The sequence below is a fragment of the Grammomys surdaster genome, unplaced genomic scaffold, assembly GCF_004785775.1.
Source record: "Grammomys surdaster isolate TR1022 unplaced genomic scaffold, NIH_TR_1.0 216, whole genome shotgun sequence".
Lineage (NCBI taxonomy): Eukaryota > Metazoa > Chordata > Mammalia > Rodentia > Muridae > Grammomys > Grammomys surdaster.
Genome location: NW_021604661.1, coordinates 1,193,920 through 1,220,448, shown reverse-complemented (window position 1 = coordinate 1,220,448; position 26,529 = coordinate 1,193,920). Strand labels below are relative to the sequence as shown.

The 26,529-nt window shown below is 36.2% G+C and overlaps 1 protein-coding gene across 3 annotated transcripts in view; it reads left to right on the top strand.

Moving 5' to 3' along the window:
- Positions 1–26,529, top strand: part of Wnk3 (WNK lysine deficient protein kinase 3) — a 96,391-nt gene that overhangs the window by 17,401 nt on the left and 52,461 nt on the right. For all 3 annotated transcript variants that reach the window (XM_028772655.1, XM_028772654.1, XM_028772656.1), the window contains exons 5-9: positions 3,869–3,957; positions 9,937–10,156; positions 12,219–12,510; positions 15,180–15,280; positions 15,518–15,661. In XM_028772655.1, the coding sequence (XP_028628488.1) occupies positions 3,869–3,957; positions 9,937–10,156; positions 12,219–12,510; positions 15,180–15,280; positions 15,518–15,661 (846 nt within the window). The remainder of the gene's footprint in view (positions 1–3,868; positions 3,958–9,936; positions 10,157–12,218; positions 12,511–15,179; positions 15,281–15,517; positions 15,662–26,529) is intronic.

Below are 26,529 nucleotides of genomic sequence, written 5' to 3'. Positions count from 1 at the left end.
ACTGTTTGTTACTCTCTTCATTTTTAAAAAAAGATATCTTCATATTCCATGATCCTCTTTCTAATTTTGTCATCTATAAACACAACTATATAAATACCTTTACATACATATGTAATCTTAAATCTAGGTTCCACATATGAGCAAACCCATGTAGCATTTATCTTACCAAGCCTGTATTATTTTGTTTAAATGGTGGTTTCCATTTATAGCCATTCTTTGAAAATGTCATGATCTCATTTTATTTTAGGGCTACCCAAAATTCCATTGTATATGTGTGTGCCACATTTTCTTTATTCATTCATCTGTTGATGAACAGCTAGACTGATTTTTTGCTACTGTGACTATTGTGAATAGTGTGGCAGTAAACAAAGTTGTGCATTTACTTCTGTGGTACATTGATGTAGAGTCCTTTTAGTGCTTAGAGCCAAACTTGAATTTTCTGAAAGAATTGCAAGTTCTCTTAACTTCTGGACTCTTTCTCCAGCTTTTATTTTTATTACTTTTTATTATTTGCATATATCTGTGTAGTTTTATGCAAATGAGTGCAGGTTCCTGTGGAAACCAGAAGAAGGAATTTCATCCCCTGAAGCTGGAGTTATAGGTAGTTGTGAGCTGCACCCAGCATCAGTGCTGGGAACTGAACTTGAGTTCTCTGCAAGAGTAGTATACACTCTTAACTGCTGACTTATCTGGAGTTACAGATGGTTGTGAGTGATGAAAATTGAACCCATGCCCTCTGGAGAACAGTAAATGCTCTTAATAGTAGAGCCATATCTTCAGTTTCTCTGTCTTTCTACTTTTGAGAACTGTTTATTCAGATCATTTGCTAATCTTTTGATTTAATGGTCTTTTGATAGTGTTTAAGTTTTTGGAGTTCTTCATATATTTTAGATATACTATTTGTGATGTTTTGCTGTCAAAATGTGTACATGTGAAAGACCTGTCTTTATACTTTCCAAACTTTTTAAATATTAACCATCCTTCTGGGGAGATGAGGTCATGGATTTCAAGTATTCCAATGGTGGCTCTGAGATTTTTAAAACTATAGAAGTGAATAGCAGATAGACGGCTGTGGAGGTTGATCTGCCTTCTGACCTAAGGCTCAAGGCTATCAGATTCTAGGGTTATTCTCAGTTGATGAAGTCTGCTACTTTAACTGAGAGCAGGGTTACTTTTTCTATGCATTTCTCTTCGTTAGCCAAGCCTCCTGCTACCTGCCCCTTTTGGCTTGTTGGTCATGGCCTTCAGCTCTCTACAAGTGCTTCCTAGGACTTTCTCTTGCCTTGTGGCTCTGGTAAGTTAAATTTAGACTCCCTCTCTTAAATTTTGTTTCCCTATTTTGGGGCCCTTAGTATAGCTCAGTTCCTAATAACTGTCCCCGCCCCCAAGATGAAGCCCAACTCCTGCCCTCCAAGTCAGTGTGACAGGAATGGAATTCCTCACCATTGTCCCATCCACTGAAGGAATCACTGTCTCCTCTGAACTGGTTCTGAGACTTGGGAAGGCCGTGGACTTATTTTAAGAGTAGGGTCTTTTCTCCAGGATCCATGACTCACCTTCTGGAGCCTTCAGATGCTTTTCCTTTTGTCAGAGATCAGCATTCCTGGAATTGTGAGGAGTTTGACGTCTTTTCTGTATGTTTTCCAACTTTTTCTCTGTACTTTTCAAGTAGTATACCTTGTGACTTTCTGAAGTTCCTCGTTTCCTTTTCTCTTTAGGATAGAGTCTATTTTATTCTGGCTTTTCCCCTTTAGTAAGTCACACAGGAGCCATCTTAACTACAGCTTTTTTGTTGTTGTTGTTTTAACTTTCCAGATTTTGTTTGTTTCTTATTAGAATCCTAAACCTAATAATTAGCCTGAGAAGAAATTACTTCAGTATATTAGTATTGCTTAAGTAGAAAAAAGGCTTTACATATGTATTTAAATTTTTTCATACTTTATCATATACAGTTGTATCTGTGTACACACACTTACTTTATGGCTTCTAGCCATTTTAAAAGACTTTGAAATATATTAAATTCAGACTACTAGAAATAGAGAATCTATTGTTTTAGTTTTCTTTGACTCTGTCTAAGTATCCCAGAATGACTTTGAACTTCTGATCCTCCTGTCTTCACTTCTCCAGTAGTGTAATTGCAGGCGTAGGCCATTAATTATACTGGGCTTCAAGAGTTTCTTAAACCACAGTTATTTTGCTTGGCCTGGTAAAGCATGCCTGTGGTCCCAGCTTTTTGAGAATTTGAAACAGAAGATTATGAAATTGAGGCTATCCTTGGCACATTAGTGAGATGCTGCCTCAAATCATGCTAGCTGATAAACCTACTTTTTCTCTGATTCAAAAATAGTTACTATATTTGCTTTTAAAAAACTTATAAAAGCTTTTTAAAGCTTTTTTTACTTTACTTTTAAAAATATATTTCATTCATCTTGTGTGCACCAGTACAAGTGTGCACAAACATACGTGTGTATGCGTGTGTGTATGTTTCTCACAGTCACATTTTTGAGTATGGGGGTTAAAAGACAGCTCTTATGAGTCAGTTTTCTCTTGACATGTTGACTGGAACTCACATCAAGCCTTCTCACTGCCTCTTCCCCCATTTTATTTATTACGTGTTGGGTGTTGCATATTGTCATAATGTGAATGTGGAAGTCATATGACAGCATGTTGGAGTCAATTATCTTCCTTCTACCTTTTTGTGGGTTCCAGAGATTGAAATCAGATCATCATGTATGGTGGCAAGCACCTTTAATCTCCTCAGTAATCTTGCAGGTCCATTATTAAATTTCCTTCTTTAAAAAATATATGTATATGATTATAAATGGGTGATTTCATACATGTTGATGAATGTCTTTGTAGGTTAGAAGACGATATCAGTTCCCCTGGAGCTGGAGTAACATGTTGTTGTGATTTACTCAGTATGGATTCTAATCATTGAACTTGGGTCTTCTAGAAGAGCAGCAAATGCTCTTAACCACTGAGCCATCTCTGTAGGTCCTATTATTTTTTCTTAATTAGGAATATGATACACACACACAAACACACACACACACTCGGCATCTTGTTTTGTCCCCTATTATTTCATATTAAATTGTGAGAATTCCTCATATCATTAATTACAATAGTATTTTTAGTCTATGTGTGCCTCAGTTATTAATATAGATTACTTACAATTTTCAGCTATTTATGGGGTTGTGATTAAAATTCTTTTTAAAAAGTTAAACCTGGACTAGTGAGATGGCTCAGCCTGACAACCTGAGTTCAATCCCTGGAAAATACATGATGGAAGGTGATTATCTTTCTACTGCAAGTTATTCTCTGACTTCCACATGTGTGCTAGGATCCTCCCTCCCCCACCAGTAATGAAATGTAATTTAAAAAACTTGAAATTGGGTGGGTGTGGTGGCCCCAGTCTGTATTCTCAGCACTTGGGAGGCAGAGGCAAGCAGATTTCTGAGTTTTCAGCCAGCTTGGTCTACATAGAGCAGTGGTTCTCAACCTTCCTAATGTGGTGACCCTTTAATACAGTTCTTCATGTTGTGACCCCCCCAACCATAAGATTATTTAGCTACTACTTCATAACTGTAATTTTGCCACTGTTATGAGTCGTAATGTAAATATCTGATATGCAGGATATCTGATATGCAACCCCCAAAGGAGTTGAGACCCATATGTTGAGAACTGAGGACATAAAGACTTCAAAGCCAGCCAGGGCTATGTAGTGAGACCCTGCTTAAAAATTTATAAGTTAAATTTATATGTATAATGATCTCATAGAATAATTTGATATTTTATGGTAAAAATGTTTAATAAATGTCATGTTGATTTGTGCTTTTAGTTGTTTAATTTGTAACCATTTTTTTTCCAGGGCATAAAACCAGCCAGCTTCAATAAAGTCACAGACCCTGAAGTGAAAGAAATAATTGAAGGATGTATCCGACAAAACAAATCTGAAAGGTTGGTGGAATTATAACATTAGATAAATGATGGATACTGTAATGTATATTTCTGCATGCTGTTTGAAATTTTAAACTTTGCTATTATGTGCTGAATTTGAACTGATATTTGTGTTTGTTGGGACAAACTTTCATCACCATCAACTTAATAGTAAGGTGAAATAAATTTTTAAAAGTAAAAAGTAAAGCAGGTAACAAATTACTTGTTTAAGTACTTTAGAGTAAGCAGGTAGATTACATTTGGTTTTATCTTTGTGCCAACAATAATTGTATAAGTAATATGGATATTTTTATTCAAGGAGTATTTTTATATAGATAACTGTTAGTATTGGCTTTTTATTTTTATCTATGTATAATTAATTACTGATTTAACTTGGCAATTTCATCTTTTGAATGTTTTTTAAATATTTTTATGTGTATGTGTTTGTATGTCTGGGTATATGTACTATGTGTATGTAGGTGTGTACAAAAGTCAGAAGAGGTATCACATTCCCTGGATCTGGAGTCATACGCAGTTGGGAGCTGCCTACTGTGGGTGTTGGGAACTAAACCTGGGTCCTCTAGAAGAGCAGCAAATATTCTTAACTGCTGAACCATCTCCCAAGCCCCATTTTAACTATTTTTGTATCTATCTTTCAGAAACATATTTTAAGTATGTTCATATTGCTATACATCCATCACTACTGTCAGCCCCTCAAAATATTTCTTCATTTGAAACTATAGCTCTGTAACTACTAATAATTCAGAATTCTTCCTTCCAGACCCTGATAATCTCTATTCTATTCTCTTTTTTTAAAAAATAATTTTTGAGATCATAATATATCATTTTCCGTTTGCCTTTTCCCAAAGCCTCTCATTCATGGCCTCTTTTTTTAAAATATTGTTACATGTTAACACACACACACACACACACACACACACACACACACACACATCTAAATGCATCACTACAACCTGCTCAGTTTGTATAATGTTACATATATGTATATATTTTTAAAGCCAACCATTTGATATTGAATGACCATTGGAGGGCTTTTCCCCTGGGATGAGTACTTTTCCTACTCTCAGTGTTCCTTAGTGGCATGTAGTTCTTTGTCTAGAGTTGAGTCTGTGGGAATTTCCCTTTCTGTATTTGTGTGTTTGTTAATGTCATCCTTGTTCAGGTTATGTTTAGCTAACTTGCGTCCTTGTCAGTATTTCTCTTTATTGAATTTTGTTTTCAAATTCTTGATTGTTTTTTTGTCATTTCTGTCAGCCTTATGTTTTTGTTTTCTTGAGCATCATTCCAATCTCTTTAATTTCATTGAGTGTGTGCATGCCTACACATGTATGTGTGTATGTGTGTGTATGTCTGTGTGTCTGTGTGTCTTCTTTAACTCCTAAAATCCTTTGAAATTTATGATTGTTATTTTTAATTCTATATCCTGGTGTTTATTTAGATAATTTCATTGGCACACATTTTTATAGAATTGGTGAGGTTGGGGGTGTGTGGATGTTACTTTGATCTTTCATATTGTCTGTATTTCCTTTTGTTCTGTGTCTTGCTAGACCCAGGAGAAGGATGTGGAGGATCTGGCTAGGTGGCCAGGTTGGATGTGGCATGGGTAGGGCCTGTGGATCAGTGTTGGCAGGGTGGTGCCTAACTAGACACCCTGGAGAAGGATGTCTTTTTATTCTACTTTCTATGTCTGTGAATATGCTTGTTCTAGGTGCCTCATATAAGTGGAATGCTTATTGTTTTATGTTTGGCTTATTACATTTAGTTTGGATTTTATTTTTCTTTTTTCTGAGACAGGGTTTCCCTGGCTGTCCTGGAACTTACTCTGTAGACCAGGCTGGCCTCAAATTCACAGAGCTCTACCTGCCTTTGCCTCCCCAGTGTTTGGATTAAATGCATGAGCCATCTACCCCCCTTCCCACCCCACTCCAACCCTTCTGACCCCACCCTGTCTGCCTTTAGTATGGCTTTTCAAAGTTGATTTTTATTGTAGCAAGTATCAGAATTTCATTTCTTTTAAAATGAGTAATCCATTGTATATTTACACCACATTTTCATTATACATTCATGTGTTAATAAATATTTAATTTCACCTATTGGGTGTTCTTTTTCTTCTCTGTACTAGAAATAAAACCCAAGGCCTTATACATTTTAGGCAGACACTCTGCCATTGAGGTACAACCTTAGTACCTTTTGGTTACTATGAGTTATATGAATATTGGAGTATGACATATGCTTAACTCTGTTCTCCTAAACTTTTTGACTATATACCTAGACTTAGGATAGTTGGATCTTATGATAAATATTGTTTTTAAGGCCTCATACTTGCTCAACCAGTGCTATACCACTGAGGTACATTGCCAAACATGTCCTAGACATGTTTTCATTTGTTTGTTCTGAGGTTGGTTCTTACTATTAGCTCTAGCTAGCCTAGAACTTGCTCTGTAGACCAGGCTGGTCTCAAACTCAGAGATCCGCCTGCCTCTATCTCCAAGTGCTGGGATTAAAGGTGTGCGCCACTATACCCAGTCCTAAACATGTTCTTTAAAATAAAGTTAAAAATATTGTATAGCACTAGTGAGGTGGCTCAGTGGATAAAGCTGCTTGCTGCCAAGCCTGGGAACCTGGGTTTGATATCAGGGCCCTGTAGTACAATTACTTTAAGATTATCCCTGACTAGCTTACAAATAAATGAGACTCAGACTATGATTATTTTATTTGCCTTTGATAATTACTGGGGGTAACTCCTAATCTACCTTTCTAACTGCTGGCCTGGCTACCTCCCTAGGGGTGTTCCCCAGATACTTGCTGTTTCTCCTGTCCATGTGCTCATCGTCCATCTCCTTTCATGGTGGCTTCCCCTCTCTAGTTGTTTAGTATTTAATAGGTCTAAGTAGATAATTTTAGGAGCGTAATACAAATTAGGATAGAAATTGGCTTAGATAAAGAATTCTGAACTCACCAGGATAGGATAGATAATGGAATACTTTGTCCTGAGGTGCCAAATATGAACATTCTATATTAATTTAATGTAATCTTTACTTAATAATTTTATAGTAATTTAATAATTGTTTCTAGGGTATATTGTTTACTATTATAAGAGAAAGAACCTTTTTATTTAGGCTAAAAAGGGGAATTGTTAAGGTTTGGTGTGTTACTATGTATTGTAATGCTCAATTTTATACCAGAAAGTCTATGCCTTCAAGTCTCTTATGTTTACAAGCTTTTGTTGTGGAAATCTTGTTCCTTGATTTTAAAATATTGGTTAAATAAAATTGGCTACAGCTAATTACTGGAGGGATTAGAGGTAGGTGGGTTTGGAGTGACCTAGTTGGAAAAGAAGGTGAGGAGGAAAAGAAGGAGGAGGAGGAAGAGGAGGAGGAGAAGAAGAAAGAAAGACTCCATGGGTCAGGAGTCAAGAAAACATGGCCCTGGGGGCTGGTCAATTGGAGTTAAGAGCAGCCCAGATGAAACATAGTAAGTAATAACTTGATATTATCGATAGGAAAGTAGATTCTAACAACATAGAGAGTATTATCTGCCCAGCTCTAATGCTGATTAAGGCTTATTGTAAATAATAAAGGTTGTGTGTCTTTTATCTGGGAACTAAATGGTTAAAGCGAGGTAGAAACCAGAGATTGGGATTAAAAATTTCTACAACAGGGCCCACATGGTAGAAGGAGAGAACCAACTCTTATAAGTTGTCCTCTGACCTCTACATAAAGTGTAATAAGTACACTAAATATTTTGTGTTGATATCATAGTTTTATTTTAGATTCTGATTCTTACTTGTAAGTACAATCTGATTAAAAAATAGTAAAATACTCAAAAGTAATCTTTACTGCACTAGAAAAAGCACAGACTACAAAATCATACTAAGATTAAAACCTAGACCCACATTTAATGTCATCTTAAAGTTACTTACTCATTCCTCAAAATAGGTAATATTTTAATGATTCAAGTGATCGAGTGTGTACATAAAATACTTAATCGGAATTTTCTTCTGCTGCTATTGTTTAGTAAAAATACTAAAAATTTTTTATTACATTTGTTTATACTTTATTAAACATATCTCACTTTAGTTTTAAAACTAATAAGTGAGTTGTTTTTATCATACTGCCTTAGTTAAGTATTTGTATCTTTTTTTAAGCTAAAAATAAAGAGCTTTAAAAATCCTTCACTTTACCGACACTGTGGTATCCATATGTATTTTACAGCAGGGGCTCTCTACGTAGACATGATAGATAAACACAGATTAATTATAATGTTCATTTCTTAAATGTTCATGAAAGAAAAATTACTTGCCCCAGCTTGCAAAAGAGTCCTTTGAAGCCGTATCCTCTTGCCTCTCTTCAGTGATGGTTAGTCTTTGATATTAAGCTAGGGGTCTATCCATTATGCATATAGTATAACCTAAAATTAGAGTTCAGTACTTCTAGTAAACCTCTGGAACTGAGTATGCTTGGGCATGCTTGTAATCCTAGCACGTAGGAGGCCGTGGCAGAAGAATTGAGATTTGGAGGCTAGTGTGAGCTATATAATGAGACTTTGTTTTGATTTTTCTTTTTTTTTAAAAAAAAAGAAAAAAAAAGAGAAGGTGAAAGTAAGAACATGGTAGGATACCCCTTGAATTCCCACACTTGAGATGCAGAGGCAAGCTAATCTATTTGTGTTCAAGACCAGCCTGATCTATATAGCAAGTTCAAAGTCAGCCAAGGCTACACAGGGAGACAGAAACTACTGTCCTTCATTAAAAACCACATAAAAACCCATGACATTCTTCTAAAGAGTGATTAAATAGTGATTAAATAGCCTTTTTTTAAGATTTATTTATTTCATGTATGTGAGTACACTGTTGTTATCTTCAGACATACCAGAAGAGGGCATCAGATCCCCATTATAGATGGTTGTGAGCCACCATGTGGTTGCTGGGAATTGAACTCAGGACCTCTGGAAGAGCAGTCCATGCTCTTAACCGCTGAGCCATCCCTCCAGCCCTAAATAGCCTTTTTAAAAGAAAGTCTTTGGGAGCAGAGTTTCATTCTATAGCCCAGAATGTCCTGGAACTCACTATGTAACACAAGCTGGCAACTGCTATAATATAGGAGTGAGCTATTACATACACATTCTGACTGGATAATTGTTGAATAATGTCTATTTAAAACAACTGATCATGGGGTTCCCAATGGAGGACTTAGAGAGAAGACTGAAGGAGCTGAAAGGGTTTGCAGCCCATGGGGAGAGCAACAATACCAACCAACCAGAGCTCCCAGGGTCTAAACCACCAGCCTGGGAGCACATAGGGAGGGACCCATGGCCCCAGCTGTATATGTAGGGGAGGATGGCCTTGTGGGGCATAGGTGGGAGAGGAGGTCCTTGGTCCCCTGAAAGCTGGATGCCCCAGTGGGAGGGAATTCATGGGTGGGGAGGTGGGAGTGTGTGGGTGGGTGGGGGCACATCCTCATAGAAGCAGGAGGAGGAGGAATGGGAAAGGGGGGTTCCTGGGTGAGGGGGAAATGGAGAAAGGGGATAATATCTGAAATGTAAATAAAATATCCAATAAAAAAAAGAGCTTGCATTTTCAATTCACCTTAGAGTTTAAATATCTGGGAAATGGTTTTAGTTTCTTTTGTTGACAATCTCTTACTTTAGTCTTAATAATATAAGCCAGTGGCTTAAGGGAAGCTAATAAATCTAACCTAACAATTCTCTCTAGGTATACTTTTATGTGTGTTAGACTTTGTTATCAAGCTATGTTACTGGTTAATAACCTAATTAAGATTATTCTGTATTCATATAAGTTGACATTTTTGTGTCCCTAGTAATAAATTGATTATAAGGTATAGTTTTTAATAACAAAACCATTAATAGATTAATAGAACATGTAAGATTCTCACTTCAATACAATTAACTTTTACTGTTTAAAGGATTGCATCTTATGACTGGGAGAATTGGTAATGAGAAATATATTTTGTTTACTAGGTTGTCTATCAAGGACCTACTAAACCATGCATTCTTTGCTGAGGATACTGGATTGAGGGTGGAGTTAGCAGAGGAGGATGGTTGCTCAAACTCATCCCTGGCTCTAAGACTTTGGGTTGAAGATCCTAAGAAATTAAAAGGCAAACATAAAGACAACGAAGCTATTGAATTCAGTTTCAACTTAGAAGCAGATACACCTGAGGAAGTAGCATATGAAATGGTAAATAAATCTTAGTAATGCTTTCCCTACACACTATAGTATCCTGACTGATTAATTCTTTTCTACTGCTCATTGCTTTCTTCCTTTCATGTTCTTCTGTGTGCTCGCTCTCTCTCACTGTATGTTTGTACAGGTATGCTTGCACATGCATATATTTTTACCTACCCAGTGCAGGGATTATAGGTGTGTGCTTTTTGCTCTGCTTTTTTGTATAGGTGCTGGGGTTCTAAACCCAAGTGCCGGTGCTTGCATGTCAAGTCCTTTACTGACCCAGCTGTCTCCCAGATTCCTCTTCTGTTTTTCTTATTTATATTGTTATGCCATTGTAAAATATTTTTATTAGCAAGATATGTTAAATTTGCACACACACTAAAAACAACAGTACAACATAATTGGGGGCTGAGGAAATGGTTCCGTTGATAAATTACCTGTTATGCAAACAAGAGGACCTAAGTTTAGATCCCTGGCCTCTGTGTAAGGTGGTGTGGTGTGGTATAGCTCTGTAACCCTAGCTCTTCGTGGGTGAAGACAGTAGGAGGTGCCCACTGAGAGGACCTGTCACAAAAAATATGGTGAAGAGCAATAGAGGAAGAATTCTGACGTTGGCCTCTGGCCTTCATGTGCACATGCACATATACACAAGAAATCTTAGCCCTCAAAATGTACTGGAAGGAGGATCAGATGATTTGCTGTTTCTCATTTCTGGAACTTCTATTATTTAGATGTTGGGCCTCTTGGACTAGTTCTCAAGTATTATTATTATTGTTATTATTATTATTATTAAAACATTCCTTTGCATTTTTGTTTGATTTTGGGGTTTTTTTTGAGACTGAGTTTTATATAACCCAAACTGGCCTAGAACTTATTCTGTAGCTGAAGATGGCCTTAGAGTCCTGATGCTCCTTCCTTTCAGGTGTGTGCCACCATGGCTATCCTTGTTTTTATTGATCTGTAACTTTAAATTTTATTTACTATGAGGTGAGTTTATTGAGAACTTTAAGGTGGGTAAAGTTGGATATGTGTGCTTCATCTGTCTTCTGTCATTTTGGTTTAGTTTTATACAGGATTGTGCTGTATAGCTTTGATTGAACCAGTAATCAAAATGTAGCCCAGGCTGACCCTCAAACCCATGGCAAGCCTCCTGGTTCTACCTTCCAAGTGATGGGATTACCATTCTCATTAATATTTTAATTATCTTCCAACTACCGTGAAATTTCTGATCTATAGATCCTTAAGTTTTAATAAGCAGACTATAGGCTGGACTTCGTGGTACATGCTAGTAATCCTAGCACTTAGAAGGTAGGGGTAAAAGACTAAGGAGTTCAGAAGTCACTCTGGACTACATATATAGTGAATTTAAGCTCAATTTGTGTTATATGAGATACTATCTCAAAAATAAAAATTAAAAAGCAAGCCAGAAGACTATAGGACTAAATAATGGTATGCTATGGTACTTCTTCAAATTATGTTCTCTGCTGCTCATCCCTGTTCCTTTCCTGTTTTCTCACTATTCTAATGCAAGTGCCCTGCTGTGAGCACACATTCCTTTGCTTAGAATGTTGATCTCTGCTCCAAATTTCATCCATATTGTTTTTAATAGACAGTATTTTTATTTGGGGGTATCAGTCCACTTCCAAATTTCCTTTCCTCTGTACCACTTTTCTGTTTCCTCCATATGTATTTTTAAAGTTTTTTCCAGCATCTCATTTTTCACTAAGCTTGTTTCATCTTACAGCATCAGATAATGTGCTCATATAAGACAAAATACCACTTCAGTTAGCTGTATTTCTCAGGTGTCAATAATAGGCATGCTGTTACTGGTTTTTAAGACAGGCTTTGTAACTGGCATTACAAGATCCTCTTGCCTCATACTCTGAAGAATTATTCTTGCATCAGTAAAGGCTCTCATATGTGTACATGTCCAATTTAAAAATCATGTAGAAACTAACTATTAATTATCAGTTATTTACTAGAATTTTGGATTTGGGGTACAAAAATATGATTTAAATAAAGGAGGCTAAAAATTTAAAGAAGGAGTTTATTTATTATGTTTTCTTTGTAGGTCAAGTCTGGATTCTTCCATGAAAGTGATTCCAAAGCTGTTGCTAAGTCCATTAGGGACCGAGTGACACTGATTAAAAAAATAAGGGAAAAGAAGCCTGCTGGATGCTTGGAGGAACGCAGGGATTCCCAATGCAAGTATGTGAGGAATGTATTTCCTCAGCAGCAGACTGCAAGTTTACAACCTGCTCCTGGTCCACATACTGTGTCTGAGTGTGAAGAAACAGAAGTTGATCAACATGTTCGACAGCAGTTTCTACAGGGCAAACCACAGCAGCAGTCCTCTGTTAGGGGTAAGACAGCTGTAAAAACAACGAAATGTAGTTTCTAAAATAGCATTTTTGTGCTTTTCAGAGTATTCTACTGTCTATTATTTTATCAAGTCTTTAAAAAAATTTGAAATAGACCAGATAGTTTCCTTATATTAAAACCAAGAAAGTTGAGCTAGGAATTTGTTCTAGTTGAGAGTACTGCCTAGTATGCAGGAAACCCTGGGCTTCATCCTCCATAACATATAAACTGCGCATGGTAGTACTTAACCTATAATTCCAGCATTTGGAAAATGGAGGCAGGAGGATTAGAAGTTCATGGTCATACTCAGATAGTTTAAGGCCAGTCTGGAATGCATGATAGTCATCCCAAAATCAACTTAAGGAGTTCTTTAAGTGACTTGCTCAATGTTCTAGTGGCAGAAATATTATATTATAACAACTACTTCAGTTCAGAGAAATGATATTAATAATATTTGTAATTCTAGCATAAGCTCATGAAGAAAATTTAGAACCAAAGATAGTTTGTTTCTTTAGAAGGAGCTTTCTAGATATTAAAGCCTTAGTATTTTAGACTGGAATGAAAACATAAGTCCTCTAGGGTTTTCTTTCATTTTTTTTTAATAATTCATTGTCTTTTTAAAGAACAAAGAGTAGCACAGTGTAGTGCCACAGGCCTTTAATCTCTACTCTCTGAATTCAGAGGCAGGCAGGTCTCTGTGAGTTAGAGGCCAGTTTGGTTTACATAGTGAATCCCAGGTCAGCCAGGACTACATAGGGAGACTGTGTCAAAACAATAACAGGAACAGCAAATAATTAATTAAATAAAATATAAATAAGTAAAAAGTAAAACCACAGTATTTGCATTGTTATAGGCAGTTGTTCTACAAAGAGAGTACATTTTCATACTCACTTTGTAGGAGTTATGGACCATGAGACTTTTATTTACATCTTAACAGCAAGTGTATATTAGTTAGGATATACATGAAATGACTGACAAATGGATTTAGTTGATTTTTCTTCCTCATTTTCTTTGTTGTTCTTCGTTTGTTTGTTCTGGAGATGATCTTGCTATATAGTCCAGTCTGTGCCCTCAAACTCATGATCCTTTTGCCTATGGCTTCTAAGTGCTGGTATTATGGGTATATGCCACTGTGCCTACCTGTAGCTTCTTCCCCTCTTCCCTCTTCCCCTTTCCTTGCCTTCTCTTTCTCCTCCTATTCTCCTTTCCTACCACCTTACCTCTTGTTCCCTATCTCACCCTCCCCCCACCAGTTGCTGTGATTGGAGTAGAGCCCAAGGCCTTTTACATTATAGGCAAGTAATCTACCACAAAACTATATTTCCAGTTCCTGGAATTATTTTTATGTGATTTTGTTTTTCAAGACGGTCTCGACTATGTGATTTTGGGTGTCCTCGAACTTGCTCTGTAGACCAGGCTGGCCTTGAACTTACAGAGATCCTCCTGCCTCTCCCTCTCAAGTGCTAGGATTAAAGTCATGTGCCATTATGCCTGGGTTTTGTGATTATTTTAAGTTTTCTTTATAAAGAAAAATTTAAGACTTTGGAAGGTGGACAGGATAACATCTGCCTATAACCTCAGCACTCTGAAGACTGAAGTAAGGAGGATCAAGAGTTTGATGTCAGGCTGGGGAGATGATTCAGTCCTTGCTCAGGACAGGAATTCCATATCCAGAATACACCTAAAAAACAAAAACAGGTTTGATACTTTATTCCAGTGATGGAGAAGTGGAGACAGGCAGGTCCCCAAGGTTTGATGGCCAGCCTATTTGGTAAGCTTCAGGGCAGTGAGAGATCCTGCCTCAAAAAAAAAGAAGAAAGACAGAAAGAAAGAAAGAAAGAAAGAAAGAAAGAAAGAAAGAAAGAAGGAAGGAAGGAAGGAAGGAAGGAAGGAAGGAAGGAAGGAAGGAAGGAAAGAAAGAAAGGGAGAGAGAGACAGAGACAGAGACAGAGAGAGACAGAGAGAGAGAGAGGAGGAAGAAGGAGGAGGAAGAGGAGGGGGAGGGGAGGGAAGGGGAGGGAAGGGAAGGGAAGGAAAAGAGAAGAAAAGAAAAGAAAAAAGAAAAGAAAAGAAAAGAAAACAAGGCGGTACCTAAGCACCAATATCCTGAGTCGTACACCTGTACACACACATATGAACATATTATCCCTCTCCTTCCCTCCTACCCGCTCCTCTACCTTCTCTTTCCCCTATAGTTTGAGTCTACTTATACAAAACAGAAGAAACAAAACAGAAAATTTTAGAGATGGAAACATACTCAATAGCAGAATGTGAATTCATCATACCCAAGGCTGTGTTTGAATCTTAGCATTCTAAGAAAAAGAAACAGTTGCTTACATCCTAATGTTAACATTTCGTTGACCCATGAAGAGTTTTATTTGTTGAGTACTTACTTGTTTGATTTTTGAGACAGGCCTTGCTTTGAAGCCTACATTGTCTTTGAATTCACTTATAGACCAGGCCGGCCTCTGACTTGTGATCTTTTAGCTTTTATCTCCCCAATGCTGTTATTAGTTCTTTTGAAAAATATTACGTATATATATTTTATTTGAAACTCTATGATTACCATAGTAGAAAATATTAAAGAAACATTTTGTTGTTATTTATACCATTTAAATATTGTGATTCATGGTTTCCCTTCTGCCTTTTTTGCTCATTTCCAAAGTTAAAGGTGACTCTTCATCTGAGGCAGCAGCTGGACCAGTTCTACATTCAGATACTTCAAGTCATCCCACTGCAGCCTATTCTTCAAACCATACAACTAGCTCTCAGGTACTTTCTAGTATCCTACAAGCTGACATAGTGTTCTAGGGGAAATACATTCTTCTCACCAACTAGTAGGACATTGCTACCAAATTTCAGGGGTAAAAGAATTGCTACTATAGTTTAATATATAATTATATTTGTTGTATATACTATATATGTACTGATATTTTATATATAAATATGTGTATGTATTATATTATAAATTGGAGGATTTATCTGTTTTCTTCTGTTTACCAGTTGCAGGAGCAGCCAAAGCTGACTCAATCCCCAGTTTTGCCTGTGGTTCAAGGTCAGTCCTCTGCTATGCCCATATATGCTGCTGGACTTGGAGTTGTTTCACAGTCCCAGATTTCTCCATTAACTATCCAGAAGGTCTCACAGATAAAGGCAAGACACATTTCTTTGTCTGTCTGTCTGTCTGTCTGTCTGTCTGTTTGTTTTTGAAGATAATATTTCTCTGTGTCTCTGCTAGACCTGAAATTTGCTCTGTAATCCAGACTGACCTCGAATTTAGAGATTGACCTGCCTCTGCTTCCAGAGTGCTAGGATTAAAGGTATGTGCCACCACTGCCCTGCAAGTTAGACACATTTTTAAAAGTATTTTTAATTTTAGGTTTAAATTTTAATTTAATTTGATTTGTATGAGTATTTTGCCTACATGTATGTAGGCAATTGCATTCCTGGTAACTGTAGACCAGAAGAAGGTATCAGATCTCCTGGATCTGGACTTAAAGTTGGTTGTGAGCTTCCATATGGGTGCTAGGAATTGACCTAGGCCTTCTGGAAGAGTAGCCAGTGCTCTGAACCATGTCCAGTCTCCATAAGGCCCATATTTTAGAGGGAAGCTGTTTATTAACTTAAAACATATTTCCCCTTATCTGTGTTTTTCTGACAAATAACAATTCCCTTTCATCAGTTAATCATAGATTAGAAAAGGACACTGAAAGTTCAAAGTTATTCATGCCTCCTCATACCCAGTTCATTTTTCTTGAGGATCTATCTAGTATTGTGAAAGTAAACTTTAGAAGCCAGGCAGTGGTGGCTCACGCCTGTAATCCCAACACTTGGGAGACAGAGGGAGGCGGATTTCTGAATTCGAGGCCAGCCTGGTCTACAGAGTGAGTTCCAGAACAGCCAGGACTACACAGAGAAAAGAAACCCTGTCTCAAAAAACCAAAAATAAATAAATAAATAAATAAATAAATAAATAAATAAAAAGAAACTTTAGAAATACTACATCTATAATTGCAGAATAGAGAACTTAGTGCAACTAAAGGGTTATTTGGGACTCTTGTCTCTTTTTCTTGGTAAACCAGTCTTTTCTTTGAGTTGAATTTTTCAGGTTGGGTAGATGATGGAGAAATATCTGTTGTAGTTAATTAAAAAAACTATTTCATAGATTTTCCTAATTTTTAACACATTCACCTAAATTCTTGGATTGTTTTTAGATTTTTTTCTATTGGAGAAATTTTGACTTTGAAATGCACAAACCATCTTTGTGTTTATTCATGTATCCACACTGTATTCAGGTTGCTTGTGTCATGGACTCTGAAAAATAATTGTATTTTCGTCCGGCATAATCCATTTTTTTGGCTCCACTCTCCACTCCATGTATATGCTTTCCCTCTCTGGGAGTAAGATGCTCTGAACTTTCGCATAGTCTTTAGTTAGCATGTGGTACATTTGTTTCTCTTAAAAAAATTGGCCTATATTTAGCTTTAGCTTATCAATAGACTTTTAATGATTACTACCTTCTGAGAAAATAAAGTAAGATAAGATCTTATTATTATCCTTGAAGAGCTCATAATCTCATAAAAGAAAGCAGATATACACTTGAAAAATGACATAAGCATTTAAAATATGCTGGGGTAAGCTTTGTCTATAGATACAGTTGAGTGTTTGGGCAGTGTTTATAAATGATATGCAAAAATACACATTTGCAATTAGGCTCACATTCATTTCTTTCTAAGCCTGTCCTATAGGCTGAATATATGCTTAACTTTAACCTAGGTTCAAATGCTTAAGTATAGTATGTGTATTTTTTAAAAGTTTTTGAAAGTTTTATTTGCATATTTAAAATGAATACTCAAGCTGAATATGGTAGCACATGCAGGTCTAAAGTCATGGGCTGGGCTGAAGTTTGTCTATCTGTTCTAAGGACCAGCTGTAGTTCCTGGTGCTAGTGTAAGGAAAATTCAAATTGTAAATGCGTATACCATGCCCAGACTCAAGAAATGCTATATGGTAAAATTTTCACAAAGTAATCTAAAAAGTATTAGGTACGAGCATTACCAAACTCCTCGAACAATGAGTAAATGCTAATTGAATGATTGAAAGAGCTAGAACAGTCCTAGCAATATATTGTTCACAGCTTCTCATCTATTGCAATTACACATAAATAATTTAATCCTGCTAAAGGCTTCTGAGCAGTTGTCCCATGTGATACAACCCCAGGAACAAACTGCTTTCTTAACACAACTAACCTACACAATCCAGGCTTCAACACAGCCTTTTTATTCACTGCCAACCTTGAACATCTACTTTATATTGCATATTCCGTGCAAACTTCTTATCCAGTCATATATGAGCCTATGGGGGTCATTCTCATTCAAACCACCACAGTATATATGTGTATATTCCTAAACATATAAATAGAACCTGCTCAGTCCATATGATTTTACATGTATCTATATGTTTTCAAGGCTGACCATTAGTATTGGGAATGCTTGTCTTGAGTGAGGACCAATTTGCCCATTCTCTGCTTTCTGTGGTTGCCTGTGGTTCTTTGTCTAGGATTGAAGCCTCATGAACTTTTTCCCTGTCCACTTTGGCATGTATGTCTGTTGTTGTTGTCCTTGTTCAAGTTGAAATCTGAACATCTTACATCTAAAATGTAAATAAAATATCCAATAAAAAATTAATTAAAAAAAAAGAAAATCATGTTGGTGAGACTTTATGATATTACTAGGAGATACACTCTCATAGTAAACTCTCAGATCCTCTTGCTGATACAGTCTTTCTGTACCTCTTCCACTACGACCCCTGAACCTAGGTATTCATTGTGTTTGGGCTCCATAGCTCTGTGTTTTGATTGGTAGTTGGCTAGGCTTCAGTACCAATCATGATTTTCCTCTGGTTGAATAAGCCTTAAGTCCAATTAGAGAGTTGTTGCTTATCACCAAATATGTATGTCACTATTTTACCCTTAATATATCATGCCTTGCTGCTTCTTTTAGTTCAAAGGTGTTATCATAGCCAGGCAGAACTTTTGGTTGCTTCCCTCCTTTGGAAACTTGCATGGTGCTTTCTAGTACCATAACACTAGTCTTCAGGAAGGAGGATTTTATATCAGTTCCAACTCAGGGGCCTCTGGGCTCTGTGTCTGAGGTGCACGATGTCTTCAGCAATAGAGACTTACTTTCCACCTCTGGAGGCATCCAAGAGTAACAGCAGTAGCCTATAATACTTTAGGAGTCTCTTGGACAACCCTTACCAACAACTCAAAAGAGGGTTTTTCATGTGGTCCTGGGTTTGGTTTTTTTTATTAGTTTGTGTGTCTTGCAGAGGAGCTTTGTCAGTTTGAATGAGAACATCTCATTTAAACTATGTATGTGCATGTATATACAGATATAAGGATATTATAGGTATTTTTAGGTAGGTAATTGATAGTATAATTTCTAATGACATTGTCTAGACATCCTTACTCTTATTTACCTCCCTCCCTCCTTCCCATATTTATCTTCATCCCATTCACTAATGAAAGGCCCCCACATTTTTCCCATTTACCCCTTCAGATCACTTGTATCCTTTTAGTCCCTTCTCTTATTGCTCCTAATCCTGCCCCTCACACAATGCTGTCTTTTTACTTTACTGGTTTCTGCAGTTACCCCAGGTTATATTCTTCCATCTAAGGACTTGGAGCTGGGAACCTCAGATGAGAAGAGTACATGTAATGTTAGTCTTTCTGGGTCTGAGTTACCTTAGTCTTTTCTAGTTCTATCCATTTACATACATGCAAACTCATGACTTCATGTTTCTTTACAACTGGATAGTGTGCTATAGTGTACATGCAACATTTTCATTATCTCTGCACTAGGTGAAGAACATCTAGTCTGTTTCCATTTTCTAGTTATCCTGATTAGAGCATCCGTGAACATGGTTGAGAAAGTGCCTATGGAGTAGCAACATTGAGTTCTTTGAGCATATGCCAAGGAGTGGTAGAACTGGATCATATAGTAAATTTATTTTTAGCTTTTTGAGGATTCTCCACATTGACTTCCAGAGTGGTTGAACAAGTGTGCAATCCCACCAACAGTGAATAAGTGTACCTTTGTCCTCACATTCGCTCCAACATTTGTTGTTGTTTGTTTTATTGATCTTTGTCATTCTAACTGGAATTAAGATGAAACCTCAAAGTTGTTTTATTTTTTTCAGTTTTCTAATTGCTAGGGTCCATAAGCATTTTTAAAAGATATTTCTTAGCCATTTTTATTTCTTTTGAGGATTCTCTGTTCAGAACCCAAACCCACTCTTTGAATGGGTCAGTTTTGCTTCTTTCTTAGTGTGTTGGGGACTGAACGCAGGGCCTCACACGTAGTAGATGAGTGTTCTTCCACTGAGCTACCTCCCCAACTCCCCAGCACTATTCTAAAAGACTTATGTGTATTTCCCTCATATCAGTCGTACAAGTCCTATTATCTTATTTTACAAGTTATGAACATAAAAATCAGAGAGGCCAAGTAATGCCCATTGTACCAGAAAAGAAGGCCTGTACTTAATCCCGGATTACCTGGCTTCAGAGACTGCGAACATAATCATAATATTGCACAGCTCCTGGCCAGAATTAGAATAATGTTAATAAGTTCACTTATGAAATTGATTTAATTAGTTAAAGAAAAGAATAAAGAATTTATTTTTTCTTTTTTGTTTGTTTATTTGTTTTTTTTTTGTTTTGCTTGTCTGCTTTAGACTCTCTGAAAATCTGAATTAATTATTAAGATAATAGAATGCTGTGAGGTCCATTGGTAAAGGATGTGTTGTGCTTTGAGTTATTTTCTAGTGATGACATATTACTATATCAAAGAGCCATTACCTCAGGTATTGTATGTTTTATAATCTTCCCCTTTTATTAAGGATATAAGTGATAATGAATTCCAGTATGTACACACTGATTCCAAACAAGAATAGGCAAAGCTCTATCTTTGCAGTAGTAGTTTCTTTACATAGGACACAGTGTTCTAGGATTGAGTTACTTGAAATAAATGGGTCCATAAGGCATTTTGAATCAGAATATCTCTCTGTGGGCAGATTTCATGTGTTTTCTATTTCCCTTCCATAATTAAGATAATTCCTGGCAACTTAATTGAAAATCTTCAGAGATCAGAACAGGTGAAAAATTTTGTATTACTAACCTTCTATCTACCATTTAAATTGTATTATTAATTTTGTTATGTATTCTCTATTATAAGCCTACTTTGATAATCAGGTTGAGCTTGAAGGCTGTAGCTTTCCTACTTGATACAGAATATTACTTCACTGTTTTATTGCCATTTTAATTCCTGATGCATTTTAAAGTTGAAGTAATTTAACTGTAGCATAGGTATCCTTAAGTAGGAATCAGTATTTTTTGTTTAAATTTATATGCAGTAAAAGGCACACATCATAGTTCAGTAAATTTTGACAAATGCGAAGCAACCAAAGCTATTGTCAGGATGGATATAGTCACATATTGATAAACTTCCTATAAAAATCTAGTCAATGGTTTAGGGTTTATATGCTATATAATCCTTGCTGCAACTATTTAGTTGTGCTATTTTATTCATGAAAGGAATCATAGATAAATTGTAAGCATTCTAGCATCAATGTGTTCCAATAAAGCTTAGTTTGCAAAAATAGATGGTTCACTAGATTTGTCCTATAGGTCACAGCTTGCCTACAAATATAGAATCCATATTCTGCATCGACTGCTTCAGAAAGTTCTCTCATGCCTCTTTTTAGTATGTCTTCTACGCTCTACATCAATGTCAACCACCAGTGATTTATTTTTAACCATAGGTGAGTGTAGTCTGTTTTAGTCTGTATTGAATAGTACAATATATACTTGGTAAGGCTTCCTTCATTGAACATATTTTTGAGATTGAGCCATTTTGTGTATAGAAGTAGCTCACTGTTTTACTGCAAAATAGTTCTTGTTATAAATATACTAGATGTGTTGATCTATTGAGCTTTTTAGCACTTGAATGTTTTCTGAAGTTTTTGGTTAGTGTGAATAAAACTGCTCTGGACATTCTTATATAAGCCTTTTTGTGAGCATATTTTTGTCATGGATAATAGCTAGGAATATGTTATATCGGAGCACAGAGTGATTATGTTATTTTGTTACTGTACTTTTAAAGAAATCTACCAGGCATGGTAGTACATGCCTTCAAACATAGCACTGGAGACAGGAGCAGGTAGATAGATCACTAAGTTTGAGGCCAGCATGGTCTACATAGTGTGTTTCAGGCTAGCCAGGACTGCATAGTGAGACCCTGTTGGGGTAGAAGAGAAATAAAGGAGGGAGGGAGGAGAGGAAGGGGAGGGGGAGGAAGGGAAAGAGGGAAAGGAAGAGGGTGGAAGGGAAAGAGGGAGGGAAAGAAATTAACAGTATTCCAAGTTGTCTGTACTATTTTAAACTCTCAGCGCATTGTATTGAGAGTTCCTCACTTTGACCAACATGTGGTATCTTAAAAACCAAATTTTGAGACAGGGTCTTGAATTTGTTGAATAGCTTTGACTAGTGTTGGATTTGTGATTCTCTTGCCTCCACTTCCCAAGTTTTGGGTTTACAAGCATGTGCCAAGATGTCATGCTTGGTGTTTTTAGTTTTAGTGACTCTGGTGGACATTAGACATTAGTAGGGTCTCATTGTGGTTTTTAATGGTATTTATTTTAAATTATGTGTACATATGTGTGCATGTGCAAATGTATGCAGATAACTTTGGAGGCCAAAGGTATCAAATTGCCTGGAGCTGGAGTTACAAGTGGTTATAAGATGCCTTATGTGCATGCTGATAACTGAAGCTCAATGAGAGCAGAGTATGCTCTTAACAGCTAAGCAGTCTCTCCAACAAATCAGTGTGGGTTTGTGTTCCTGATATCTGAATATCTTTTCATGTATTTGTCATTTTATACATTTTTGTTAAGTGTTTGCTTCATTTACTCATTTTATTTTGCTCTTGTCTTTTGTTATTGACTTGTAGGAGTTCTTTACACGTTCATCATGATACTATCCCTGTGTTAGATTTATATTTTACACATATATTCTCCAATCTTTGGTTTGCCCATTCATTTTTATAATGTTCTCAGTTATGAGACAAAGTGTTTAATTTGAGGAATCTAATTGTGGAAAACTACTTCTTGTGGTTATTGCTTTGTATGACCCAAGAAACCTTTGTACCTAAGTTCCAAACATGCTTTGTAATGTTTTATAGTTTTTCCCCCAGGGGAGGGGGATGTCTTATGTTAATGTCTGTACATTTTCAATTAGTTTTTATGAATGATGTGTAGAGGGTGAATACTCTTTTTCATATCCCATAATTTCAACACAATTTGTTGAAAACACATTGCCGGGGGCTGGAGAGATGGCTCAGTGGTTAAGAGCACTGACTGCTCTTCCAGAGGTCCTGAGTTCAAATCCCAGCAACCACATGGTGGCTCACAACCATCTGTAATGAGATTTGATGCCCTCTTCTGGTGTGTCTGAAGACAGCTACAGTGTACTCATATAAATGAAATAAATAAATCTTTAAAAAAAAAAAAAAGAAAACACATTGCCATCTCCACATGGTTTAACAAACCTTTCTGATTATGGCTCTCTTTATAGGTCTGAAAAGCTGTCTCCATGTGGTTTTGATTTGTATATCTTTGAACACTGCTGGTAGTGAACATCTTTTCATATAATTTTAGGGCCTTTTTATATCTTATCTTCTTCAGGAAAATAATGACTTAAATATTTTGTACATCTTCTAATTTTTTCATTTTTATGGTTTAATTTTAAGAATTTTTATATTTTCTTTTCATTGGATATATTTTTTCAAGACAGGAATTCTCTGTGTATCCCTGGCTGCCCTGGAACTCACTCTGTAGACCAGGCTGATCTTGAACCCACAGAGATATGCCTGTCTCTGTCCCCTCCTCCCTCCCTCCCCACAATCCTCCTCCTAGTGCCAGGATTAAAGGCATGTGCCACTGTCACCCAGCTTATATATTCTTAATACTAGACTTTCAGTATATATTTTTATACGGAGTTTTCCTAGTCTCTATCTTTTGTCTTTCTTGATGATGTCTTTTATAGCATAATTCAATTTATTTTCTTTTGATGACTTTGTGCATTTTATGTCATACCTAAAAGCTATTGTCTAATTCAAATTTATGAATATTTACCTCTAAATTTTCTTTTAGGAGTTTTGAATTTTGATTCTTAATTATAAGTCTTTGATTTACTCTAGATTAAGTTTGTGTATATTTGGAGGTGGGGATTCCATTTCATTCTCTTCATGTGAATATCCAGTTTTCCAAGGACCATTTATTCAGACTACTTTTGGCAGTAGCTTACTGGGCCCAGCCTTGGAGCTTCATAATCCTGTTTTTGCTTTCTGAATTATTCAGAGAAGTGTAATTTCTCTGTTTCTTCTCTCTCATTTCTAACCGTGGTTTTCCTAACACTTAGGGCTTCCTTGTTCTTTCTTTGACGCTTCCCTCCCTGCCTTCCAGCTGCTTGTCTGCCATGTGTCTGCCCTCCGTGCCAACTTAAATTGCATAGTTTTTCTTCCCTCCCCCATTCTCCTAAGGGCAGCTGTTGAGATTTACAGCTTACACAACCTGGGTGTTTTTTTAAAACTTTTAATAAAATTGTTCTTGACTTTAAAACAAAATAGAATATTCTTTATCCATTAAGTAAGCTTGGCACCCACTTAAAAATCAATTACATAAACATATTTTTTCATTTTTTTTCAAAATTATTTTGATTTATCTGGGACTGTTACTTTTGTGTGTGAATTTTAGGACCAACTTGTGATATTTTACAAAATATACATTTGGCAGTTTTATAGGAATTATAACTATAAATGTTTCATATTGCTTTACTCTCTTAATATTAAGCCTTCTAGTTTACACATATGAATTTCATGTTCATAAAATTGAAGCAGAAGCCAGCTATGTTGTCACATGCCTTTATTTCCAATATTTAGGAGGCTGAAACAGAAGCATTATTGAATTTGAGACCATCCTACACCACATAGTGAGATCCCATATCAAATAAAAAGTGAATAATACTTTAATAAATATTTCTCCAAAGATGACATAAAAACGATAAAATGGTACATGAAAACTGTACTGAATACCAGAAATCATCAGGAAAATGTAAATAAAAATGATTTATAGCTTCATACCTATTGGATAGTTAATAAGTTATAAGCAATAACAAGTATTGGTAATGGTGTGGAATAAATAAAACTCTTGTACACTTGATAGGAGTATAATATAACCATTGTGGAAAATAGCATGGTGATTCCTCAAAAAAATTTTTGAACTACCATGTAATCTAATTATCTCAATTCTGGGCATATATCTAAAGATATATGAATAATACAGTCACATTCATTGTAATATCATTTATAATAGTTAAAACAAAATCTATTTGAATAACTGTCAATAAATGAATGGATAATGAGAATGTATATGTGATGTGTATGTTTGCACAGTAAAATTCAGCCATTATAAAGGAAGTCCTGCCATTTGTGGCAATATGACTGACTGTAGAAGATATATTAGTAAAATAAACTGAGCTAGAGAGATGGCTCAGAGATTAAGAGTACTTGCTGCTCCTACAGAGAACCTGTGTTTGGTTCCCACCATCCATATGGAAGCTTATAATCATTTATAACTTCAGTTCCAGGGGTTCTGATGCCCTCTTTTGGCTGCCATAGGCACCAGGCACATATGAAGCACACAGACATACATGCAGGAATAGCACTTATATACCTAAAATAAAAATAAATAAGTCTTTTTCTTTATTTTTATTTTTTATACATGTAGGTGTTTTTCTTTAATGTATATCTGAGCAGTACATGCATGCCTTGTGTTCATCAAGGCCAGAAGAGAGCATTATATGGCCCCAGGCCTGGATCTATGGACATTTGTGAGCTGCTATGTGGGTACAGGGAATTGAACTGAGGTTTTCTGTAAGAGTTACCAGTGGTTTTAACCACTGAACAATTGTTCCAGCCCCATAAATAAATAATAATAAAACAGATGCAGACAAACACTGTATAATCTCATTTACATGTAGAATCTAAAACTGTCAGAGGAATCTCAAATGGCTGAAAAACACTTAAAGAAATGTTCAACATCTTTAGCCATCAAGGAAATGCAAATTAAAACTACTCTGAGATTCCATCTTACACCTGTGAGAATGGCTAAGATCAACAACACAAGTGACACCTCATGCTGGAGAGAATGTAGTACAAGAAGAGCAGTCCTTCATTGCATCAAAATATGCAGCATGTTTTATGTGTTGAATATATATAATTTTATGAGTCAACTATATTTCAGTAAACCTAGGAAATTTGGTGTTTATGAATTTCAACAGTATTTTATAATGTTTATAGTTCCTGGGATACAGATTGTAAATTTCCTTAACATTTTAAATAAATTATTGTTACAATTTTCATTTGTGTGTATTTGAGAAAGAGAAAGAATGAATATGAATATATACACGTGTGACAGTGGGGCGTAGGATGTGTGTGAGTATGTAGGTGTTGTCAGAGTGTCCCACAGTGTATGTATGTGTAGGTAAGAGCATAGCTTTATAGACTTGGTTCTGTTTCAACCTTTATGTGCTCTAGGGATAAAAAAAAGTCAGATTGTTTTGCTTCTGCAAAAGCACTCTTACTTGCTGACTCATCTTCCCGTACCCTTTTACACTCCTTTCTTTTATCACCTCATCCCTATCCTGTCTTTCTTTATTCCCTCCCCCATTCCTCTCTGGGTATTTAACTCAGGGCTTCCACATGCTAGACAAGCACTATACTACTGAGCCACATGACTCAGTCCTTCCTTTTAAAATTATTTATTTATTATTATTCATTAATTTATTGTAATAGGGATTAAATCTAGGTAGGACTACATGCATAATAGGCTAGCACTTTATCACTGAACTACTTCTGCAGCCAAAAAACCCCCATTTTGTCTGTTTAGTGTGGGCAGGCATGTGC